Below are 22505 nucleotides of genomic sequence, written 5' to 3'. Positions count from 1 at the left end.
AAAAAAGCAAGTGTGTTTTTATTGATAATCAAAAGATTTTTATAAAATTATTTAGCATGTAAGTTTCTGCGGAGCTATTTGAACGAAGACTACGACAACAGTAAACACTGTCCCCATTATCTGAAAGAAAAGCAGAAAAAAACTGTAACAGATGAAACATGTACTAAACAATAAAATAAAAAAAATCTTCAATCGAAAAAAAAAAAAAATTCTTCCTAGATTGAGATTGATTTGACCAAATATATATTAATAATTAAATAAATAATTCCAATGATATGAAAACATAGTACAATAATTTAATCATCATAACACTATGTTTTGATATCATTGGAATAATAACTAACCCACATCGTTATCTTAGAAAGAATAATGCTGACATGTACTGTGTACAAAATAAAAAACAGTCTACCCTGAATAAATTTTAATCTAATGATCTCCCATTCTATGACTCAATTTTAAAGGTTCGAAGGAGTGACATCAAATATACTAATTAATTAGTGCTAACTATAAATTTAGATACGGTATCAGACACAAAAACGTATACGTAATCGACGTAATTACGATCGATCGTAAACGTATCGAATGTTTAGATGCTAAGTGCCAACTTTAGAGATCCTAAAGGCTGATCTCAAATTTGCTAATTAATTAGTGCTAACTTTAAATTTAGGTATTATATCTGACACAAAAGCGTGATCGGTGTAATTACTATCGATCGTAAACGTATCTAATGATCAAATGTTTAGGTACTAAGTGCCAATTTTCTAGGTTAAAGGTTGATGTCAAAATGCTAATAATTAGTGCTAACTATAAATTTAGGTACTGTATCTGAGACAAAAACGTATAAAGACACCTTTTTTTATTCGACGAATTTGAATTCTAGATAAATATGGTGTTTAGCCACTATGTGGGAAATATATTTCCAATAAAGACAAGAGAGCGGATGAAAATTTAGACCCTTTAGTTTTCACGTTTGACGCCCAGTGGCTGAGCGGTAGCGCTTCGCGCTGTCGTGTCACAGGTACCTGGTTCGATTCTCGGACCGGGCAAGCCTTTCATCCCTTCGGTGGGTCGATAAATGAGTACCAAGCATGCTTGAGAACTAAACACTGGGGGTTCCGCGTTCGGCTGACCACCTGACCGGAACATCTGCTCCTGCACCCCACAGCCCAAGGTCAAGACAACTGAGATGGGTACAGAAGGCCTTGGCCCTCTATGGGCTGTCGCGCCACTGAGTATAGTTTAGTTTTTGCGTTTTAGTTATATTTTTAACTTAGACCCTTTCGTTTAGAAAGTTTAATGCCAATCTCACTTTTTACGTCTTTAGCTACAACTCTAGAATGAAATATTTTTACATCATTTTAAACTATTTAATTTCAAGCGACAATATACAAAATTTGAAAGAAATCCCTCAAATCTTGAGAAAGAAAACTTACAAAATATGAACGGTTATAAAATTTTTATAACCCAGATGCTTTTTTCCCGATTTCTTTTTAACTTTGCATTTTGTCATTTAAATTATATATTGTAAAATGATTTCTATACCTTACAATTCAAAACTTTTTCAATTAAAGTAAAATGAAAAAAAAAGAAAAAAAAGAATTAATTATGAAAAAAATATTTTTACACGGAATCATTTTCCAGTGAAAGCATTAAAGAATTGAGCGATAAAAAATTTCGATCTGATATAACATGTCTAAGAAAAGCCCAAAAAGGTAAAACATGAATTTTAACAGTAAAGGGTCCAACTTTTCCTTCGCTTTTTTGACTTAACTATTACGGCCATATTTTTTAGTTTAAAACTAACTCACATTTTTTATCAGTGAAAACCGCTAATCCGACGAAAAAACGTGTTTTTTTTAAGTATGCATTATGTCTGGTTCTGTAACTGAATAACCCCTAATTAATTAGCCTATTTGAAATCAAATTTTTGACACATTAAAATTGGCACTTAGTTTGTGAAAATACAATCATGAGAGCAAAAGTTGTTCTTGGTGTTATTTTTCCTCTTTTTTTTTTTTTTTTTTTTTTTTTTTTTTTTTTTTTTTTATGTTAGTATGGTTTACTGCATTCTGCTTAAGGAACCAATTTCTGATCAAGTTTCTTATTCTTACAAACAAGTGGGAAATTTAGATAGAAAGTTCGTCAACAGATACTGCTGCTAACTAAATAAATTATAAAACAATGTTTTCTTTTTAAGTCAAATCATTCAAAATGAAATATTTAAACGAACATCTGTAAATTTTGTATTCAAACTACTCTACACTGTTCTCAATTACTGGTTATTTTAAAAATATTGTTTTACAATTTATTTAGTTGTCAGTGCTATCTTTTAACTAATTATGAAAATTGATGGGAGTAAATCGTCTAGTTGCCATAGCAAACCGATATTTCTTATTCATTTTTCTTAAATCATTTTTTCAAATCATTTTTGGGAAATTTGAATAATAAGCACAACGTTTCTAATAGTCGCTGCGTCCCGCATTGGATTTATCGTTAAGACACGGTTCGCAGCCGATCGCCGAAGTCAAGCATCACTGGCTGCGGTCAGTGTGCGGGTGGTGACCACTTGGATTAGTCTGCGTAGGGACCGAGGGTGTGCGGTATTGGTCCTCGTTAAACTGTTCTATCTCAAAGTGCTCGATTTCAAGTGCAGGTCGTCGGGCTACCGAAGCGGGGGTGCCATCCCCTCTGCAGAGGATTAAAATTGTGATGACATGTCTTTGGATCATCATCAGGGGTTTTTCCCAGACAGTCGCCAATAGCCCATTGTGTCACCAATAGCCCAAATGAACTATACAACAACAACATCTAATAGCCGCTTCACTAAACAACGTTCGGATAATAAGGCTATTTACCTGATAGAATTTTGTTGCTATACGATATAAGGATATGTATCTATTTTAATTAAATTCAGATCTTAGTTTTAGTTCATTGGCACATATAACTTCGATGTGATAAGTTAAAATCATATTATAAGAATTGAAAGTGAAATCAATTATTCAGAAAGTCCTACTTCATGAATACATTAAATAAAATAGTTTCAATTTTTTGCTTACTTTGACGTTTACGCAATTCAAAATATTATTTACGTAGAATCTTATATTTTTACAGGCATATTTCACATACAGCTATGCTTAAACTATTTTTAATGTAATCATGATTTTTTTTTATTCTGAACTCATAGTGATAGATGGAATTCTGGAAGAAGAAAAAAATTATTATTTTGCTCATGTACAAGTTATTGAATTAGTCAAATTTATCATAAGATTTCCAATAGATAGAAATTTAAAACGTTTTAGCTTTGATTACCAAATGCTAATGACTAGGAGGACCTCTGGCGGGAAATAGTATTGCCATGATATTATTCTAGTTCAAATTGTGTTAGATAAAGTGTGCTGAAAAAAATTTTTAACACTCGTAGAATTTTTTACTGCATGTAGCTAAAAATATTTCTTGCTTTTTAGCCTTTTATATTATTTAATATACTTAATGAGCAATGCCCAAACAGAAAGCCCAACTGAGTCATGTGAAAGGTTATAAACATTTTCACCCAGAGTTTCTGTATTCAGTTTAAAAGAATTTCGACAGATGGTGCTGCATGTAGTAAACCTGTAATTTAAGGAAAATGAATTGAAAATCATATCACAAATTTCAGAACTTTTTCGATGAATGAAAAATCGCATTACGGCATATTAGAAATGTCTACCATATAGTTGGAGGACTGAATTTGCTTACACTAAAAAGCAAAGAAAAAAATCCCCGATAAACTGGATTTGAAATGTCGAAATCTTTAAATTATAACTAAGAACTCAGAGTTAAGATTACTTCTCTGTGCTAAGAATTTGCTGTAAAGATTTTTCCTTAACCGCAACTGTTTTTCCGTTACGATTTTTTTAAACAGTCAGCTTACAAAATTAATTAGTCGCTCATATTGAAATTTAATTAATCACTATTGAGGGAGCCTGGACTTAAAGCATTAAAACCTGTTTGATTGCCGGAGGAAAACCAGTGAAGTAGAAATGCGCTTATTAGAAACTCTTCTAAAAGGCAATTAAAACGCAACAAACATGCTTTGAAGTGAAAAATCGTCCAATTTATCGATACGTGGTTTTGGCTTATTACTGACGATTATACTTACACTAAGAAAGAAACTTTTTGTGATGGGAAATAACTTTCCTGCAGTGAGATAAACGGGATCTGTTCCTTCACGAATGAAAATTGTCTTCAACTGAAAAACCAAAATATATTTTAAATAATTATACCTTCAAATAATATTTGTGTGCTCAAAAAAATCATCACAGTTTCTAATTTTAGGCTAATTTATTTTTAAATAACGTTACGTCAATAATAACTTAATAATAAATTACTGTTCTGGAATTTTACAAATTAGTGTTTCATATGAATAAAACTAGAAGAGTATACTTTACTATGGTATACTTTTCTAGCTTAATTCATATACTTCATTTTCAGGGCCGTCTTAGACCAGAGGCTAGAGAATCGGAATCCGGTCCGGAGGGACCGGGGTTCGATCTGCAAAAATCCACCGACTACATGCAATATACGTGCTCGTGAAATGTGTGGAATCTAATGGCCTGTGGTAGTTTGCTGAGCAGTACAATTGTATACAGGGATATGGAGAAAATTCACTTCCCCTTCAGATTTATGTCTAAATTGAGGAAGTGGTCTCACGAATGAGTGGTGCTGCTATCTATTCGTGGTGTTCTGAGCTACGAGTTACTTTAACCTATGAGGTGCTCTCTTGTCAAACGAAAGCCGCACTTTCTTGACTTAATTCGCAAAAGGCTTGTGGCTGGCGAGCTAGTCTTGTCCAAGTATTATTAGGAAACAACAGTTTAATTTCTACTTTATTCGCATACTATAACTTCGTTTCCATAATTTCGAATCTTCTTTAGTGTCGAAACACTGAGCAAAAGAAGGAAACACAGAAATGTAGAAGAAAACTACAAGCAAAGGAGGGAGTCACTTTCATTTTGTTTTTCGTAACAGAAGAAGGTTTTTCTTTAAATAACCGAAACAATAGAATGTCTGTTTATGTGGAATTATTTATCTTCTTTCTGCGTTTTTCAGTTCAATTCACATATTATAATACAATGTTTACCTAAATTTAATAATTATCAATAATTCAATATAAAATCAATAATTACCTAAATTTATGTTTCACTGATATAGTTTCATTTCGTAGTTATTAAAAATAGGATTTTTAAAAATTTTTGCTATTCAAGATTACTTGATTGAAGTTTTTACTATCCTATATCAAGAGGAAAAAAAAGTTTTCTGAAAGTAATGCGCGAAACTAATTATCTAGAATAGAATTTCTTAAACTTTTTGATGTGGAGACATAATAATATTAAAGAAAATTTTATGGGACCTACAAACTGCTGTAGTTTTAAGTTATTAGTTTTTAATTTTGAGACATAGAATAATGTGAAAATTTTAAATAAGTAATAAGATTAAAAATTTAAAGCTATAATAAGAATAAATTCAATTACTGAACATTAACTGTTGTCTGTGTATTAAGTTGCGTAGCCAAAGTGATTAGTGGAAGAAATAAAGACTACGCTCAAAATTGAACTACTCAGAATTACGCTTTATACGTAGCCAAAATCTGACTTAAAGCAATGTCCAACGGGTCGTGGGTTCGATCCCCGCCGGGCGAAGACTCCCCAGTGTAGTAAATGGTGACTGATGCGCGTTAAATCTGTAGAGTCATCCATGTTCCCATAACAAACCATACCTCTAGGGATACTGATCCAAGAGTTTCCTTGTGTTCTGGATTGGTTCAAAATTACAAGGCTACGATTTTGAACATTAGTAGTTGCAAGCCCAAAATCTGGGTCTACTGTTCAACGACGGATATAAAATTACAAAAAAATGTAAAAGCTTATCTTAAGGGTTCAAAGGTGTGACCGCCATTATACTAATTAATTAAAGAGGCAAATATTTTAATTAGACTAAAAACTTTCGCACTTTCTCTTAATAAAGCACTCTTTTTTCTGCAGTTTTTTGACCATCAAAATATAGCGGGAAGCCGCAATCTATGATCTATCTTGTTTAGGTAAGAGAGCTGTTTAAAACTTGCGTCACTGTATTTTAATTTCATTAATTGATAAGTTCAACCCTTTGAATAATTAAGATTGGCACCAAAAATCGATTATCAGAGCTAAGTTATATGAAATATTATATTTTTTCTACAAGGAATATATGTATTATTTAAATTATATATTTTATATATATATTGTTTTATATTTTACCGTTGCGCTTAAACTTCGAATAGATAAGAACTTTCATTTATAAATATGAAGCAGTTGCAGTGCAGTATGTGAAAGAATTTTTTTTTAAATGCATTGTTGTAAGAAAGAAGTTTTTTTTACCTGGTATTTCATGACGGGTGTCAATTCAGAGGCATCCAACTTCTGAGCATCTAATATCAAACTATTAACCTTTAAAGAAATTATTATTCTACAGTATTTCAAATAAAAACTATTTATTTTTTTAAAAAAAACTTCTATGTTATCGTCAGTGGAAATTGCTTTTTCTCACTGGTATTCCAAAAAGAAATAATGTTAATTTTGTGAAAAAATAATAATTATTTTTTAACTTACCAAAATAACTTCATAGGAAGTTTAAAAAAATTAGTACGAAATTATTTATTTTCGAACATTTAAATAAGTGTTTCTCAATTGCTTTTTAAGCATACCTTTATGAAAAACTATACACATTGGGGGTCATAAGTTAACATTTAGGCCAACAAAAATATTTGCGAAATCTGATGAAAGATTAATGTAGAAGGTGAGTTGAAAAACATAAAATCATTGCGGGTGGAAACTGAACAGAAATTAAACGCGACTCTTAAAAGAACCTTTAAGTTTCACCCGGCAATCGAATCAAATATGATACTTTTAATTCTGCCCCACTCAAGTTCAGTATGAAACATTATAATGAGAAAAATGATTTGAAAACATCGAAACCAGCTTAGTTGTCGGTGGAAACTTAACAAAGATTAAATGCAACTATTAAAAGCATCTTTAAATGTTTTGATGTTTTTAATCTCACCATCCTAAATTTCATTGAAAACATTAACGAGAAAGACGTAGAAAAACATCAAAACCAGTTAATTACTTAAAAAAAGACAAGGAGTTGAAATATGACTATAATACGCCCCTTCAAGATTCATTCGGTAATCAAATTAGCTTTGATGTTTTTTACCCCTCCTCCCCAAATTTCATTATAAAAACATTAACGAGGCAGACGAGTTGAAAAAACATCAAAATCAGTTTAATTGATGAGTTCAATTGCCGGTAAAAACTAAATGGAGATAAAATGTCGCTGTTAGAAGCACCTTTCAATCAGAGTTATCAAACGAGTTATAATGTTTCTAATCCAGCGTCCTTCAAAAGTAACTCGTCAGTTTTTAATTCTTGCTTCAATATTAATTTGCGATTCGGCCTATTTATTTCCTTCATTTTTGACAATGATTTTAAAAATGTATATTTAGAGCGTTGAATACAGAACACAATGCATAATCACCACTAAATTTGATAAATATGATAAAGTTTTGAAAATTTATCAAATTAGCCGGTTTGTTTGTATAATTCCTTACTCGTAATGGTAAATGTGATAAAAGTCCCTAACTTTACGCAAAATTCGTTCAGTTTGCGCAACTGCTTGGCCCCGAAATTTATTCACAGTGATATTAGAAGTTCAAAATGAAAAGTTTTATCAGTTAGGAACGAAACAAGGAAGTTGTATACTTTGAAATCAATTCACAATTTGTGAAGAAAATTCTTTTTTGCTGGACGGTGTTCCAGATCTAGCAATATTATTTAGCGATGCAATTTAGCAATATTATCTAGGATATTAGCGATGTGTTTGTAAGGGACAATGTAAAAGATCTGGCAAACTTTATAATTTTAAATATCATAACAGTCTAATATGCTTAAATAAGTAAACTTAAAATATTTAGTAATTTGCAGTAATAACATTTAACGCTATTTAAAAAAAAAAAAAAAAATTCTCTCTTGTACAAGTTCATGTAAATTATGTATTTTTTTTTCGTTTCACAACACCTGTCAGACCCTTATTCAAATTTTTCTCAAGTGACTTAAAATAACCATTTATTGACTTTTTAATTGTAAAATATAAAATATTGTAATTCGTGGTTTCTTACGCCATAGTGTTCAACGAAAAAATATCTTTCTGAGTAGTAACTACTAAAAAAAGACTGCACTCTATTCTACTGGCCCAAACAGTCACGATATTTATCACATTTATCATTAGGAATTATGCAAACAAACCGGTTAATTTGATAAATTTTCGAAACTTTTCGAAACTTTAACCATTTACCAAATTTTGTGGTGATTATGCATAATTACCGGTTATTATATATAATCACCATTTAATTACTTTCACCGTAACATATACATTAAATATATTTTTCTCCCCAAGTACTTTTAAATATAGTTCTTCAAAGTCAGTACGTTTAACTAAATTTTGTCACGTAGTCGTTGATTATATCGAATATGTTTCTTTTTTCTAATTTAATCTAACCAAGTTTGTAAAAAGTGATTATTAAATGAAAAAGACCTATCGATATCGGTCACCGACTCAATAGTTTCGATGAAAAAATGACTACTGAGTTATTAGTCCTAGGGCTAATAACTTAGAAGTCAATATTCACGCATATAAGATACCGGTGTCCCTTTTATATATTTTTTTCTGACTCTCTTATTATAAGCAAAAATATATTTTGGTATTTTTTAATTATAAAAAAATAGCCTCATTTCTAAGAAAAACTTGTTAGATTATCGGAATTATATTTGTACTAATATATAAAATCCAAGAAAAGTAGTTGGAATTTTTTTTCTCCATTCATATTCGAAAATGTATCAATAATTGATTTCGAAAATTAATGAAATTTCAAGGGTGAATAATTGTTTTTCTTTGATCCAAATAACTCCAAATAAGCGCAATTTGGAAAAATTATTCTTTGAAAGTGAGCCATGTTTGGAAGATTTTACCTTTAACGCAGGAAAATACACTGATGTTTCATGTTGTATTTCATAATTATAAGTTATAAAAATTATAAATAAAATATTCTTCACCTTGTTCTAAATTAGCACAAAATAATGAAAAAATATGTTTGATAAAGCTTTTGCGTCAAAGGGTTTGAGTCCACCGGCCATTGGCTACTAACTGAAAATTTAAATTTTCAGGTCTACATCAGAGAATTTTAATTTAATGTCATTATCACAATTTAATGTCATGTTACAATAAAACAACACTTATTTGTAGAATTGTGTTTTGTATGTTTCCTTAACTAAGTAAGTGAAAGCGATATGAAATGTTCAGAATAATTACTTCCTTCTAGACTCGTGAGGGTAAAAAAATTCCGAGAATGCTTAAGAAAAAAAGAACCTTCTTGGGTTTTATAACGAAAGAGAAAGTAAATAGATATTGTTGTGGAAGAAAAAAAAAAGAAATTTATTAATGACATAACTTAGCGCTCGTGACGTGAAACCTTGAAATATATAAATACGACCTTCAACGATAAGAGAAAATCATTCTTCAAGTGTTTTCTTAAGTAATATTCGGTTTACATTACAGCTTAGAGGATGACAGAATCACGCGTTACTTTTAAAATTTAACGAGTAAAAAGGAACAAGTAAAAAGTAACAAGTAAAAAGTAACAAGTAAAAAGTAGCGAGTACAATGCGAAAAAGTAACGATTTTTTATGTCTAAAATATAAACGAAGTAATGCACATTGTTATTGAAAAATGTGAGAGCAAAAATTAAAATATTTGCCTGTTGTGTGTAGGAAAATAGATTTAAAAAACAGACTTTTTTTTTAACAATTACATATCCAGACAATAATTTGGGAGTTATCTCGAGACCTATTCGATCGATGTCGTCATTCAAAATAACCTACTTTAAAATGATGGAAGTATTTGTATGCCATACTGTTCAAATTTCTTTCGACTATTGATAAATACATTAATAAAAAATAATGAGTAATTATAAATAGATTTTTGCATAGAATTATCTTTGGATAAACGAATTTTATAATTGAGAGCAAAAAAATTTCGATTCGCTTGAAAAGCTCTCGAGATAGTCGAAATACGCAAAACGTAAAAATAACATTAAGGGGTCCAAACTTTCAACCATTCCCCTGACCAAACTTTGTGGGACCCTATTTTTCCGATTGCGGATACATCCCTCCATTTATTAAAGGTCAAAAATTCCTCCTGTTTATTCAGAGAAAATACGTTTTTGTGTCTGATTTCGTAACTTAAAATATCGACTGCAATAATTAATTAGATTGAGTACTGATAGATAAGAATCTGATTATTAGGATTAAAAGTTCCGTTTTTTATTTCGCACCAAGGCACAATGCGCAAAATAACTTTAATTCTCATGATTGGATTTTTACGTACTAAGATGCAAGTTTAATAGTTTGAAATACTATACTAGTATATTAATAGTTTGAGATAGTATACTAATTAATCAGTGCCGAAAGTATTTACAGTAATAATAGTAGTGCTGAAAATAGTTTTACGGAATCAGACACAAAATAGAACTTTCTTAGAGTAAACAAATTTTAGTCAATGGTTTTGAATTTCTGATTCCGAAAAGCCGTTATTTATACGGGGTGTTCTGTAATGACCGCTTTTGAAATTTATTTTTAGAATTACTTTCAAAATATGAAGTAAAAAAAGTGAATACATAAGAAGTCGTACAGTTATACTGGTGAGGGAGACTAATCACTAATGAAGAAAAGGTTATGAGAAACATCAAAAGAAATTTGAATGCCTGATAAAACTTGGAGGTGTTTCTAATAATCGCATTGTAACTTATCTGCGTTTCTTTCGGCACTGAAACAGTTTTAATGTTATCAACCTTGCTTTCCTCAATAGTGATTTGATATATTTCTATATCCTCTTTTTTAAGGTTAAATATATAATCCGATATATATCCGATATGTGTACACTTAATGTGTGTACTTAATGTCCCTAATGCGTATGCTTTTTTACATCACTTCTGACAAGGATTCTAGAAATGAATATTAAGGTTGGTTGTTACGCAGTACCCAATAATAACGCATTTTCCAAAAAAACATTATTTTCCACTCTTATTTATTTATTTATTCCATTTTCTTTTCTTTCTTTCCTTTTATTTTATTTATTTAGTTATTATTATTATTATTTTTTTTTTTGTTAAATTAGACACGTTTAGGATCTCGAATTATTCTACTTTAAAACATTTTTGGTTGAGCAAAATTTAAAAGCTAACATCTTATAGTATTAAAAAGAGCAGATTTTTAATACTTTTATTATTCTTAGAAGGCGCTAAAATAATGTAAAAGTAAACTTTAATTTTCACTATTTTTACAAAACAAACTCGTCATGCTTACAAAATCAAATTGAAAGTAACAGATAAGACAAAAATAATATCACCTATAAAATTAAAGAGAAAAAATTTATAACTGATTATATTTGATTTTAAGGACATATGTAATGACTGCCTTGAAATTATTTTTAATGCAAATTATTTACTTAAAACTTTTGCACAATTTTTCTTGCGTTGAAGTTAAAAATAAATATGATTAGTTAAATAGATTTGCTTGTTAATTTGAGCCATCTGGAATCTTATTAATTTTATTTTTAATGCATGTCAAAGCGAAATAAAAGATGATATCAAATTAAGTTGCTTATAATTTGAGTTCTTTACCTTAATGTACTTTTTAATATTTTCGTAATAAATTACAAATACGTGCTATAAAAAAGTGAGCTAAAACTATAAACGGTTTTATATAAATACCACCCCAAAATATCAGTTTTAAGGTCCATACCTCTTTTAAGAAATCACTTCCTTTAATGCAGAGAAAAGCAAGTCTTGCAAGTTGAAGTATTGTTACAAATCCTGGGAAAAGTAGTTTGATACCACCGCTTTTAAAATCATGGAGGAACCAGTACATGTTTAGACAAAACAACAGAGGATTGCAAATTGTTATTATGCACAATGGTAATGAAAATTCCTTTATAATATTTCTCGAAATTAAGTTAAGCTGACTATAATTTGAGATCCATACCCAAAATTGTTTTTCATACTTACTATCACTTTTGCAGCAGCCAATATTCAAAAGTCCAGCTTTAGAATTCTTAATTGATTTGGATAGAGTGTTAGAAACAATACTTATCCAATTGTTCGCTATTAAAGATATTGAGAAACAGTGAAATATAACTATACTTTGTAATATAAAAACCAATGTAACTGCTGCTGAATCCTCATATAATGATCCTGGTAGCAATGCATTTTCCAGAATAAAGGAATCGATGGATAATGAAGTAAAATTACCATGAATGTTAACACTATTATTTGTATAGGTCATCATAATCGTAAAAATTGTTGAAATTGAAAATAGCGTTATCAACAAACATTTTTGATCATTGCGTTCCGAATAACAGTTCCTTGAAACAGTATTAAATGTTCTTAATACCTTTGCGAGACTTTTCCAATTAATAATCGATAACAGCTGATTGGCGATGCCTTGGAATAACGTTATTAAATAAATACCTTGATATGTAAAATGAACAGAGTCTTGAGGGTCCGTAATTTCATTCAGAATATCAACTGTACTTCCGAGAAAGAAAAAAGTATCCAAAAGAAGAAGCAGGCTTGAGTAAAATAGTAGAGCTTTTGATGATAGAGTTTCTTTCTTAGTTGAAATCGACTTAATCGGAAAATAACCAGAAAGTTGCATAAGATAGCAAATGTATGGTAAAAAAACAAAATTATTTTCTTGGCGTCTTTTTTTCATCTGTCTAGATGGGTTCATAGATTCTTAATATCCGCTTTTATTTCAAATACGCAATGTAGGAGTAGAATTTTGAAGATGAATGATTTCTTCAAAAATGTAAGCAACATAGTGGAATCTTCAAGTTCAATGATTTCTTCAAAAATGCAAACAACATAGCGGTATCTTGAAGATCAATGATTTCTTTAAAAAGGTAAACAGCATATTCTTATAATAGTAATAAAAAAATAAAAAAAAAACATTTGAAAAGAAGCGAACTATATGTCAAAGATTTTGTATCAAATATAGTAAAATTTTATAGCTAAAATGATTTAAATTGCGTCGCTCGTAAATTTAACTTGGTTTACTCATAATTTTAAGCTTATTTTATCATACGTAGATTTTATGGAGAAAATTGTGAGGATTATTGGTTTTTTTAAGTACAGCTTTCCAACTAAAAAAAAAAGAGCTAAAAAAAAAACTGTGAAAAAGAGAAGCAGGTCGGATGAATAAAATTGTTGTACTAAAATGTCTTAATAATAAGATTAATAAGAGCTTCGATTACGTTTTCTTATCATCAAAACTGATTCTTAGCTTTGACTTCCGTTTTTAAAAAACACCAGTAGCTTTTTAAAAAGCAGCTCAAATTTATGTAATTTCTTTAGAATAAATTATTTTTGTTCCATAAAACATATAAAGTAGAGTTACTTGGGCGTACGATGTTTGATACACAAAGTTCATACTTTTTTTTACTCTTCGAAAAAAGATACAAGATCTTAAAATATTTATAAACAAGCGCGATAAGAAGTTTCAATTTTTGAATGACTATTCTTTTTAAATGCCCATAACAGCAATAAATGAAAAGGGGAAATACAAACTGATATAATTACTTTATCAAAAAAAAAAAAACTTTTTAACTATTTAATTTATTTTAAATCCCTTTCAGATCGCAGATAAAGATTTACACAGTTGGTACAGTTATGTTTCCTAACTTGATACATTAAAAAAAATTTAACTTTTAGTAAAAATGCTATACCCGCTAATGCTGTTTTGTTTGACAAACTGAAAATTTTCATAATAAATAATTTTTAAAACGCTTTTAAGGATTTCGTAAAAGTTATACGCGTTGTTATGATTCAAAATACAATAAAATTTGTCCATATATGTAACAGTAAATGATCAATGAGCTTAATATTAACATAAAGCTCTATGAAAAATGATAAGCTCCAAGAAAAATGATAGTGTAACAACAAACTGGATTTTTGTAGAAAAAAAAGAGCTCTTCTGCAGAGAGTAAAAGTTGTAATAAATCAATATTTCAAAATCGTTACTAAAGCAGCAGATGAACAAACATGTACTTAACAGAAAGTAGTAGAACTTTTTCAGAAAGTAGAACAACAAACATGTTACGCTAGAACTAAGGACAGCTACATGAAACGTAGCATCGGTTAATTTTTTATATTTTCTATGTTCTACAAAACAAACTTAAACAAACCTCATTCATTTCAAATAACAAAATACTTCAATTTAATGATGAAAACATTTTGCGTTTTGTCTTAAAAACGTTGAATATACACAAAATATTTGCATGACTTTTACCTCTCGTGTATTAGGGATATTAAATTTAGAAACTTTACAAATATTGATAAACCACGAAAAGACATTAAAACATAACAGTGTTAATATTTACTGATCTCTAGAATCATAGAGTCGGAAAAGCATTGTAAAATGTTAGTCTTTTTGATTTTTATTTATTTATTTAGTATTTTGTTATAAAATATGCTGTCTGAAAACATTGGCGTCGTCATATAAAGTTATTGGGGTTATCATTATTAGAAAGGATGTTCCAAAATTCAGAGAGGTGATGAAACTCTTAAGAGCACGCCATACCATGAGAGAAACTTTTCTTCGTAAATTCTCTTCCACCTCTATTACTAATTCTAAATTTAAAAGAGAAAAATTAGTTCAGGCAAACCTAGAGTAAACCATGAAGTTTCAATCGCTGAACAACAAAAAATAAGCACCTTTTAAGTTCTTTCTAAGCACTAAAAAAACATTTCTAATCACTTTCAAAAAAATCATAATTAGGATATGTGCATTAATAATTTTTTTTCCCTATCACTTAAAGTTCTCAATTTATAAACATAAAATCAATAAAATTCAAAAACTTTACATAATCATGATAAAATAACTAGCTACTGATAAATATCGCAGAGAATGTGAAAAAACATGCATTTTTTGCAATTTAGAACCACAATTTACGCGACAAAGAAAAAATCTCTTTTTAAAAGATAGAAAATTAAGCACTTTTTACAAACCCAGAATGAAAAAAAGCACCTTTAAGGGCTTTTAAAAAACGTAAATCTAAAAATAAGCACCTTAAAGCATTTTTTAACAAATTATTGGAAGAGAACTTTTTCATTGCGTAATCCTAAGTTATCTTCTCCCAATTTATTTTCATTTTGATATTTGAAAAATTTCTTTTCGTATTTGAAACTTCATGGCTAACTCTAGGTTTGTCCGAACTCACTTTTTCTATACTTTAAATTTTCAATTTGTCATGATGGAGGTAAAAGAGAAGTTGCGACGAAAAAGAAGTTGCGGCGTCTTCTTAAGAAGAGGAAACCTTGCCTCGGAACATTAGGTCACAAACTACATCGTAAGGGTGAGAATCACGAAAAACGTAATCGGGGCGCATAAAATCCTTCACACGGCCTCCCCGTTCCCCGGATCTCAATCCTTGCAACTTCTCCTATGGGATTACCAAAAATCACTAATTTATGCGACACCTATGGACACACCGGTGGATTTCATAGTGTGGATTGTTGTCGCTTCGGGTAGACATCAAAATAGCACCTGGCATCTTCGTCATATCTTCGAGCACGTCTAGGAATCGTTTTTAAGTCGTTGTAGATTGTGCAATAAGCGAGTGCACATTGAACAACTCTTTTAATAATTAATTAAATCAATCCTTTTGTCATTACAAAAGGATTATGTAGCACAAGTTTGTAACATCTTTTGTAGTTGTTTACCTGCGTGACGTTAAAATCTATAGGGTGTTTTTGCGATTTTCCCATTATTTGAGGCACCCAAGAGAGATAGTTGATACCTATAACAACAAATACTGGTTGCAGTTGATTATTTCATGTTTTCCAGGCATATGCTGGAAAGCATTTTTTGATTTTTTTTTGTTGCTAAGTATATTTTTTTCAACAAATTTGATTGGAAAATAAAACTCAACAGTTCTCGCTTCTTAAAACAGTTATAAGGTTGGTAAATACCAAAATGTTATTCTATCAAAGATGAAATACTTTTTTTAAAAAAATAATATTTCACTTTGTTAGGCCTAACCAAATCAAAAAATGTACGTTTATAGTACCTGTGACCAGACTCTGTATTGTGCCTTTCTCCAGTTTAAGTTATTTGTTACAGTTAACACAAATATATTTCCCTGAGCACCATAACACAAACAATATGTAAAAGATTTAATTTTCTTAGTTTAATTTTCTTAGTGAAGCCAAATTTTTTCGAAATAATCCTATTCCACTAAAATAGTTTATAACTTGATTTATTTTGGCTATAGATTGAATGAAAATTAAGATTTACTTGCATGAATATTCAATCATAATAAATCAAAAGAAAAGATCTCAAAATGAGAAATAAATTGAGGGGCGGGTTGTTTTCGACAATGTCAACCTTCATCTATGAAAAGGTACCCTAACATAGAATCGAGTTGACATGTCTTATATACTAATGAATTGGAATTGCATATTTGTAGTGGTAGATATGTCATGGTGAAAGACCGAAATCGGTGGTTGTTGACTTTCACCGGTGAATGTCGACAAACACCAAATACGTCGGTGAAAGATCGAATATTTCTTTACATTCTTGAACATTCGGACCCTCACCGGTGTATCTCGACAATCACAGATATGCTTTGGTGAATGTCCGAAATATTTATTACATTCGATTTGATTTGAATTTATTCGTGGATATAATTACATTTATTCGATATTTTAACCCTACACTGATGTTTGTTAAGGTTAAGTGCCACTGCCCGGTATACCCTACACTGATGTTTTTTTAAGGCTAAGTGCCACTGCCCAGTATACATTTGCCCGGTATACCCTACACTCATGTTTTTTTAAGGTTAAGTGCCACTGCCCGGTATACATTTACCCGGTATACCATACGCTGATGTTTTTTTAAGGTCAATAAGTGCTATTGCTCGATATATATTTTCCCGATACTCCAAAAACTGATGTTTCTTCTAATCTATCGTCAGTAAGTATTAAAATATAGAATAAATATAAATATATTAAATAAATATAATAATATTAAAGAATAAATTAATATAAAATTGGATATAACAAATGTTTCGGACATTCACCAAAGCGACTATGTGATTGTTGACATTCACCGGTGAGAGTCAGAAATAAGGGTATTTAGCAAATATTTCGGACATATACCAAGCGACTACGTGAATGTTGACATTCACCGGTGAATGTCGACATTCTCCAGATTTCGGTGTTTCACTGTAACAGATACATTAGAAAACGAATATATATATATACATCAACGTACAGTGTACAACAAAAGTACAATGCTAAAAAGAAGTACAGTGCTAAAAAATGGTCAGCACTTCAATAAGATTTTAGCCAATGACCAAATTTTAACTTACACTAACTTAATTTTAGTGGTTAGTGAATCTAACCTTAAATATGATAATTAATTAATTGGTGCAGACTATAATTTAAGTTAGCCGATCGGACTGTGTAGGGGGCAGGGAAACTGTCCTTGCATCAGAAAGGTTCTGGGTTTGAATCCCTGGATGTTTCTTTCTCTCTATCTGTGTTCTATGTCCTTTCTCCTTTGTGTGTGAATGTGACCCGCCCTATAAATGGGCTGTGGTAGTGCGACGTGGGTGACGCTGCTCCACCGTCGTGGCTTCGCCACAGGTGCCCACTGGGTAACGAAAAGAGAGTTAGCAGTTCTGGCACTTTCTGTGGCCAATGGACAATAGTTCCAAATGCCCACCATTAAAAAAAATAATAATAATTTAAGTTACCAAATCAGACACAAAAATGTACCTTAACATAAACATACGTATAAACATACCTTTCTTTTTTGACGGATTTGGATTCTTGACTCTCAAGTAGCGATGCAGTACCGGGTACCTGGCAATTAACTACCCGGTACTCGGTCTACAAAGACAAAATTTCATTACCCGGATCCGGGTAATTATACAGGATAGGAGGAGAAGGATATGCAAATTCAGAATGCCATTGCTGATAACTATTTTAATTTAATATAAATGGTAGTTAAATGAACACAAAATTTGACATAGGGAATTGCATCGATATTTTTTTTAAGTTAATAAAATTATATATCTGTACTGCCGTGCAATAAAAAAATCAAATTAAGCGGCAAAAAATTCAAAATGGAGATTTTTATATTTTTAGCATTTTTGTATGCTAAGCTACTTAACGTAAAAATAATTTTTCAAAAATGTATTTTGTTCTAAATTTTAGTTAGCGTTCAAAGCATTAGCAATTAAAAAAAAAAAATGAAAATTGTCAAGCCTCTTTTCTCTGAAATCTATCAATAACTTACGTTGTTTTTTCAATTCTACTGTTATGTGTATTACTCTCATATTAAATTTGCTTTCAGCAAATGAGTAAATGCAATAATATATTTTTATTATTTGGTTTTAGTTAGGCTCAGCATTTTAAAGAAGTATAATACGCAACAGTTGCAAATAAATCAAATAACTTCTTACAAATTACACATTCATTATTCTAATGTTATTACTAATTTAGACATCACTAAAGATTAATTTTCTGTACTAAATAAAAGCACTTGTTAAAACCGAGCAAATTATTTTAACAAAAAATAAATAAATAAGTTTATTAAAAATAGTTTAAAAAAAAAAATAAAAAATACTTTTTATTTCTACATAACTCGACAAAAAAACTCGTTTGGAAACATTTTATTGCATCTTCAATACCAGTTGATTTATGTTGAAAAGAAAAATGTATGAATAAAATTGGCTATCGATAACTTTGAAATAAATTTTTGCAATGTGAAAGCGGGTTTCTTACTCATTAGTTCAATAAATTCGGTTTCCAACAAGTCTAGTTAAAGTTCTCTTACCGTCGGACTAACCATAGGAGGTTTTCAAGGTTTTGCGTCACGGTGAAACAAAGCAACGCGCTAATTTCAGAGAATAATGAAAGCAAATTTACCCCTTGTTTGTTGCTAGCCATATTGTGGTTACCTATTTTGATAGTCTAAAATCCAATTCCATTGAATATTAAGTATGTTTATATATATATATATAAATTACAACAATATCAAGTAATGTATAATTTCGGAAGGGGTTTTGTCACCAAAACTACGCCACTGGTTAGGTATAGTTACTTTTATAGATTGCAAAACAATTGAAAGCTAGTTTTAAACTATTTGCTATATCAGTAAATATAAAAGTAGCTTTTTTTTAAATGTAGATTTACAACTTTAAAGTGATACATATCGAAATTAATTCCTTTTTCACTATAGAAAAACATTTTAATTTGTTTAACTAAATCAACTCTAGAGAGCAGCACCTACTATTTAATTTATTATGCTATCTTATTTTTTTTCTTTCTTTTCTCAAAATTGTTCACGTATACCTTTTGCGCTTATCAGCATTAACCCCATTTTCGGCCAAAGGTGCGTAAACGCACCATTTTAATAAAAATTTTTCTATTAACATTGTGGTTAATATTTCTCAATAATTTAATTTTTCGGTTGTTTAGAGTTCTGAAGACATCTATAAAATATTAGTTATTCAATTGGAGTAAATACTTTCTGTTGAGAAATTTTCAAAACACGCTAGTTTTTTAACTTCAAACTGTTATTGAAAAAGTCTACCTTTTGAAACTGTATAACTATTCCACTTGAGATTTATTATACGTTTTTATTAATGGGTTAAAATTGTAAGTTCTGAAAACAAAATTAAAAAAATAACAAACAAATATCATAAAAAATTTTAATTCAAATTTAATGGTGCGTTAACGCACGGCGTGCATGACAAATAAGCAGAATTTTAAAACCCACTTTTTATGCCAGGTTAAAAAGTTTTATTGGAATTTTAGAGTGATTTCTTTGAAATTTACTTAATAGATTACTACTAATACTAATTCTTTCTATACTAATACTCTCTGGATACCGTATTCCTTCTGGTATCCAGAGGTATATTTATTCCGTATACTAATTCTTTCTAGTATCCAGAGGTATATTTATTCTGTATACTAATTCTTTCTGGATACTATACACTTCCTCAAATAGATAAGTACTGGTCTTTAGATGAGGATAAAGTACTGCGAATAATTCGGAAATGCATGAGTCGAAACAGATTTAAAAGCCTAAAGCAGAATATTCATTTGTCGGATAACTTTTATCTTGATAAAACAGCCATAATTGCAAAGCTACGCCCATTTTTTATGCAATAAATCAAAAGTATCTACAATTTGGAATATTTTCTCAACATTTGTCAGTTGACGAAGAGATAGTGCCTTATTTCGGAAGGCATTCATCAAAAATGTTTGTACTTTGTGCATCAAAAATGTTCATAGTTTATTTATAAATGTCTAAAGTTTAAATGTTGGATTTAAACTTTTGAGTTTGTGCTCGGATACCTTTTCGAATTCATTCCTTATAGAGGTATTGAGACTAACAGTGATTTACAAAATATGCCATTAGGAACAAGCGAAGCGTTATTCTCAAGTTACTTAGTGTTGTTTCCAAGATCTGAGATGCACAAAATTAATTTTGATAACTTTCCTTTTCCTATGGCTTATTCGAAATTTTGAAAGAAAAAGGTTTCTTTGCATCTGGCACAGCTCGCGAAAATAGTATCGCTGGTTGTATATAGGATGACTCCAAAAATATGAAGGAAAAAAAAACATCGTATTTCCTTCGATTTTGCATTCAACAAAGATGTAAAAAAATGTGCCAAAGTGAAACGACAATAGTGTGGCAATAATTGTTACTAATAACGGTACCATTTTGCCCCTGTTGTAAATGCCGAATGATACAGTCGCAAAGAACTTGTGATTTCACAACCCATCACTATTTCGGATTACAAAAAGCATATGAGAGGTGTAGACCTACATGACAATGCTATAGCTAATTACCGCATCAAGTTTCAAGGTTAGAAATTGATAGCGTTATGGTAAATTCATGGAAACTACATAGAATTTTAACTAACTCAAAAATATAGCTATTACCCGGAATCCAAAAACAATCCATCTGGTGAAAGTATTATGCATTACAGGTTACCCATCCTAACAAAGGTCGCCCATCATCCGCAGCTGTACCAAATAAAGTTAGGACTGATAGAGTCGGACATACAATAAGTGGACATGAAAACAAAAAAGCCAGCAGACGATGTAAAGTGTGCAAAAACCACACGATTTATTTATGCATCAAATGCAAAGTCCATTTGCATCCAAAATGTTTCCATTAAAAATATAACTGTTGAACTAAACGAATTGTTCTTTGATCTGACCAATGGTGCGTATAAGCACCATTTTATTTCTTAAATAAAATATTATTTTTCATGCACGAAACTTATTTTTTGTCTTAGGAATGTAAGTTAAACATATTTCAATCGAAATAATACCACCTTTACGAAATTTCTTTTCTTGGACTAAAATGGGTTAAACCAATGGGATCTGGGGGTATAAACAAAGACGACAGACGTATCTATTGTTTTTTTTAATAACAATTTAGATATATTTTGGGATCTTTAATCTTCATCAATTAAAAACTTGTTCATCAAATTTGACTTGAAAGTCGTAGGAAGAGATCTGGTGATAATGGGGGCCCATCCATTTGTAATTAATCGAAATGAATAATCTATAATGCATTTATTTTGAAATTTCAATAAAGCGTTTTTTACAGAAATATTTTTCATTTTTATTTAAAAATAATATTTCTCTTTTAAAATAAAATTCCATAAAAGATAATTGTAAAATTTATATTTCGCATCACCGAATTTTCTCAATTAAAATTTTTTATGTTTTTCATTTTAATTACGTTAAAAATCAAAATACATTTACTGCTGAGTTTTTAAAATGACTAAAAAAACCTGCATGAAATTAAAAATGTTAAAGATTAAATTAAAAATGTTAAAGATTATTGTGGTCAGTAAGTTGCTTCTTTTATAATTTCTACTTCTATTAGTCTACAATTATTACAAGGATTTAAAATTTGTCACACACAAAATGTAAGCAAAGTTTAATGTCCTTCTTAATTGTTAACATCATAAAATAATGTAAGCTAATTAAACTAAAATAAGTCGAAAGGGTTGAAAAAAAAATAGTTGAAATACATATATAAACACATATGTAAAGACTCAGTAAAAACTAGATAGAATTGTAAATAAAAATAAATTTAAAAAAAAAAAAACGAAACACACACTTTAAAACAGTAGTGACATTTTTAGCGGCAATCCAAAACAAAAACTTTTGTAGGAATGGTATAAATATATATTTAAAAAAAAAAAAAAAATTAAACCTTTGAGAAAAATTTATCCAACTTCTTTTTAATAAATTTCTATTGTTCCAGTGCCTCCACAAAAGTTAAATTGACTAACAGCACAATACAAACACACATGAACATCTCATTGTTTGCACTAAAATTTTGTTT

General features: G+C 29.9%; 1 protein-coding gene across 2 annotated transcripts; it reads right to left on the bottom strand.

The window, feature by feature from the left end:
• Positions 1-13286, bottom strand: LOC107440731 (uncharacterized). 2 transcript variants are annotated; one of them, XM_043045268.3, is made up of 4 exons: positions 11868-13286; positions 6393-6461; positions 4139-4228; positions 1-120 (listed from the first exon to the last, which is right to left on the bottom strand). In XM_043045268.3, the coding sequence occupies exons 1-4, from the start codon at positions 12852-12854 to the stop codon at positions 52-54; spliced, it is 1215 nt and encodes a 404-aa protein (XP_042901202.1). In that variant the 5' UTR covers positions 12855-13286; the 3' UTR covers positions 1-51. The 2 variants fall into 2 exon arrangements, with proteins under 2 accessions (XP_042901202.1, XP_071044337.1); XM_071188236.2 differs by having other exon boundaries at positions 12593-13286.
• Between the last annotated feature and the right edge of the window lie 9219 nt (positions 13287-22505).

The sequence above is a fragment of the Parasteatoda tepidariorum genome, chromosome 12, assembly GCF_982258835.1.
Source record: "Parasteatoda tepidariorum strain Cologne lab strain chromosome 12, Ptep-v5.0, whole genome shotgun sequence".
In the NCBI taxonomy this organism is placed as follows: Eukaryota; Metazoa; Arthropoda; class Arachnida; order Araneae; family Theridiidae; genus Parasteatoda; species Parasteatoda tepidariorum.
Note: the sequence above shows the minus strand (reverse complement) of the source record. Positions and strands in the feature narration are given on the sequence as shown.

Bases quoted from the DNA above. Each gene is read 5' to 3' on its own strand.
- LOC107440731 (XM_043045268.3), bottom strand. From the start codon at position 12,854: ATGAACCCATCTAGACAGATGAAAAAAAGACGCCAAGAAAATAATTTT. The intron at 6,462-11,867 runs GTATGGACCTTA...ATTTCTTTAAAG, and splicing joins GAAGTGATTTCTTAAAAGAG to GTTAATAGTTTGATATTAGA. The intron at 4,229-6,392 runs GTAAAAAAAACT...TTGGTTTTTCAG, and splicing joins CACCCGTCATGAAATACCAG to TTGAAGACAATTTTCATTCG.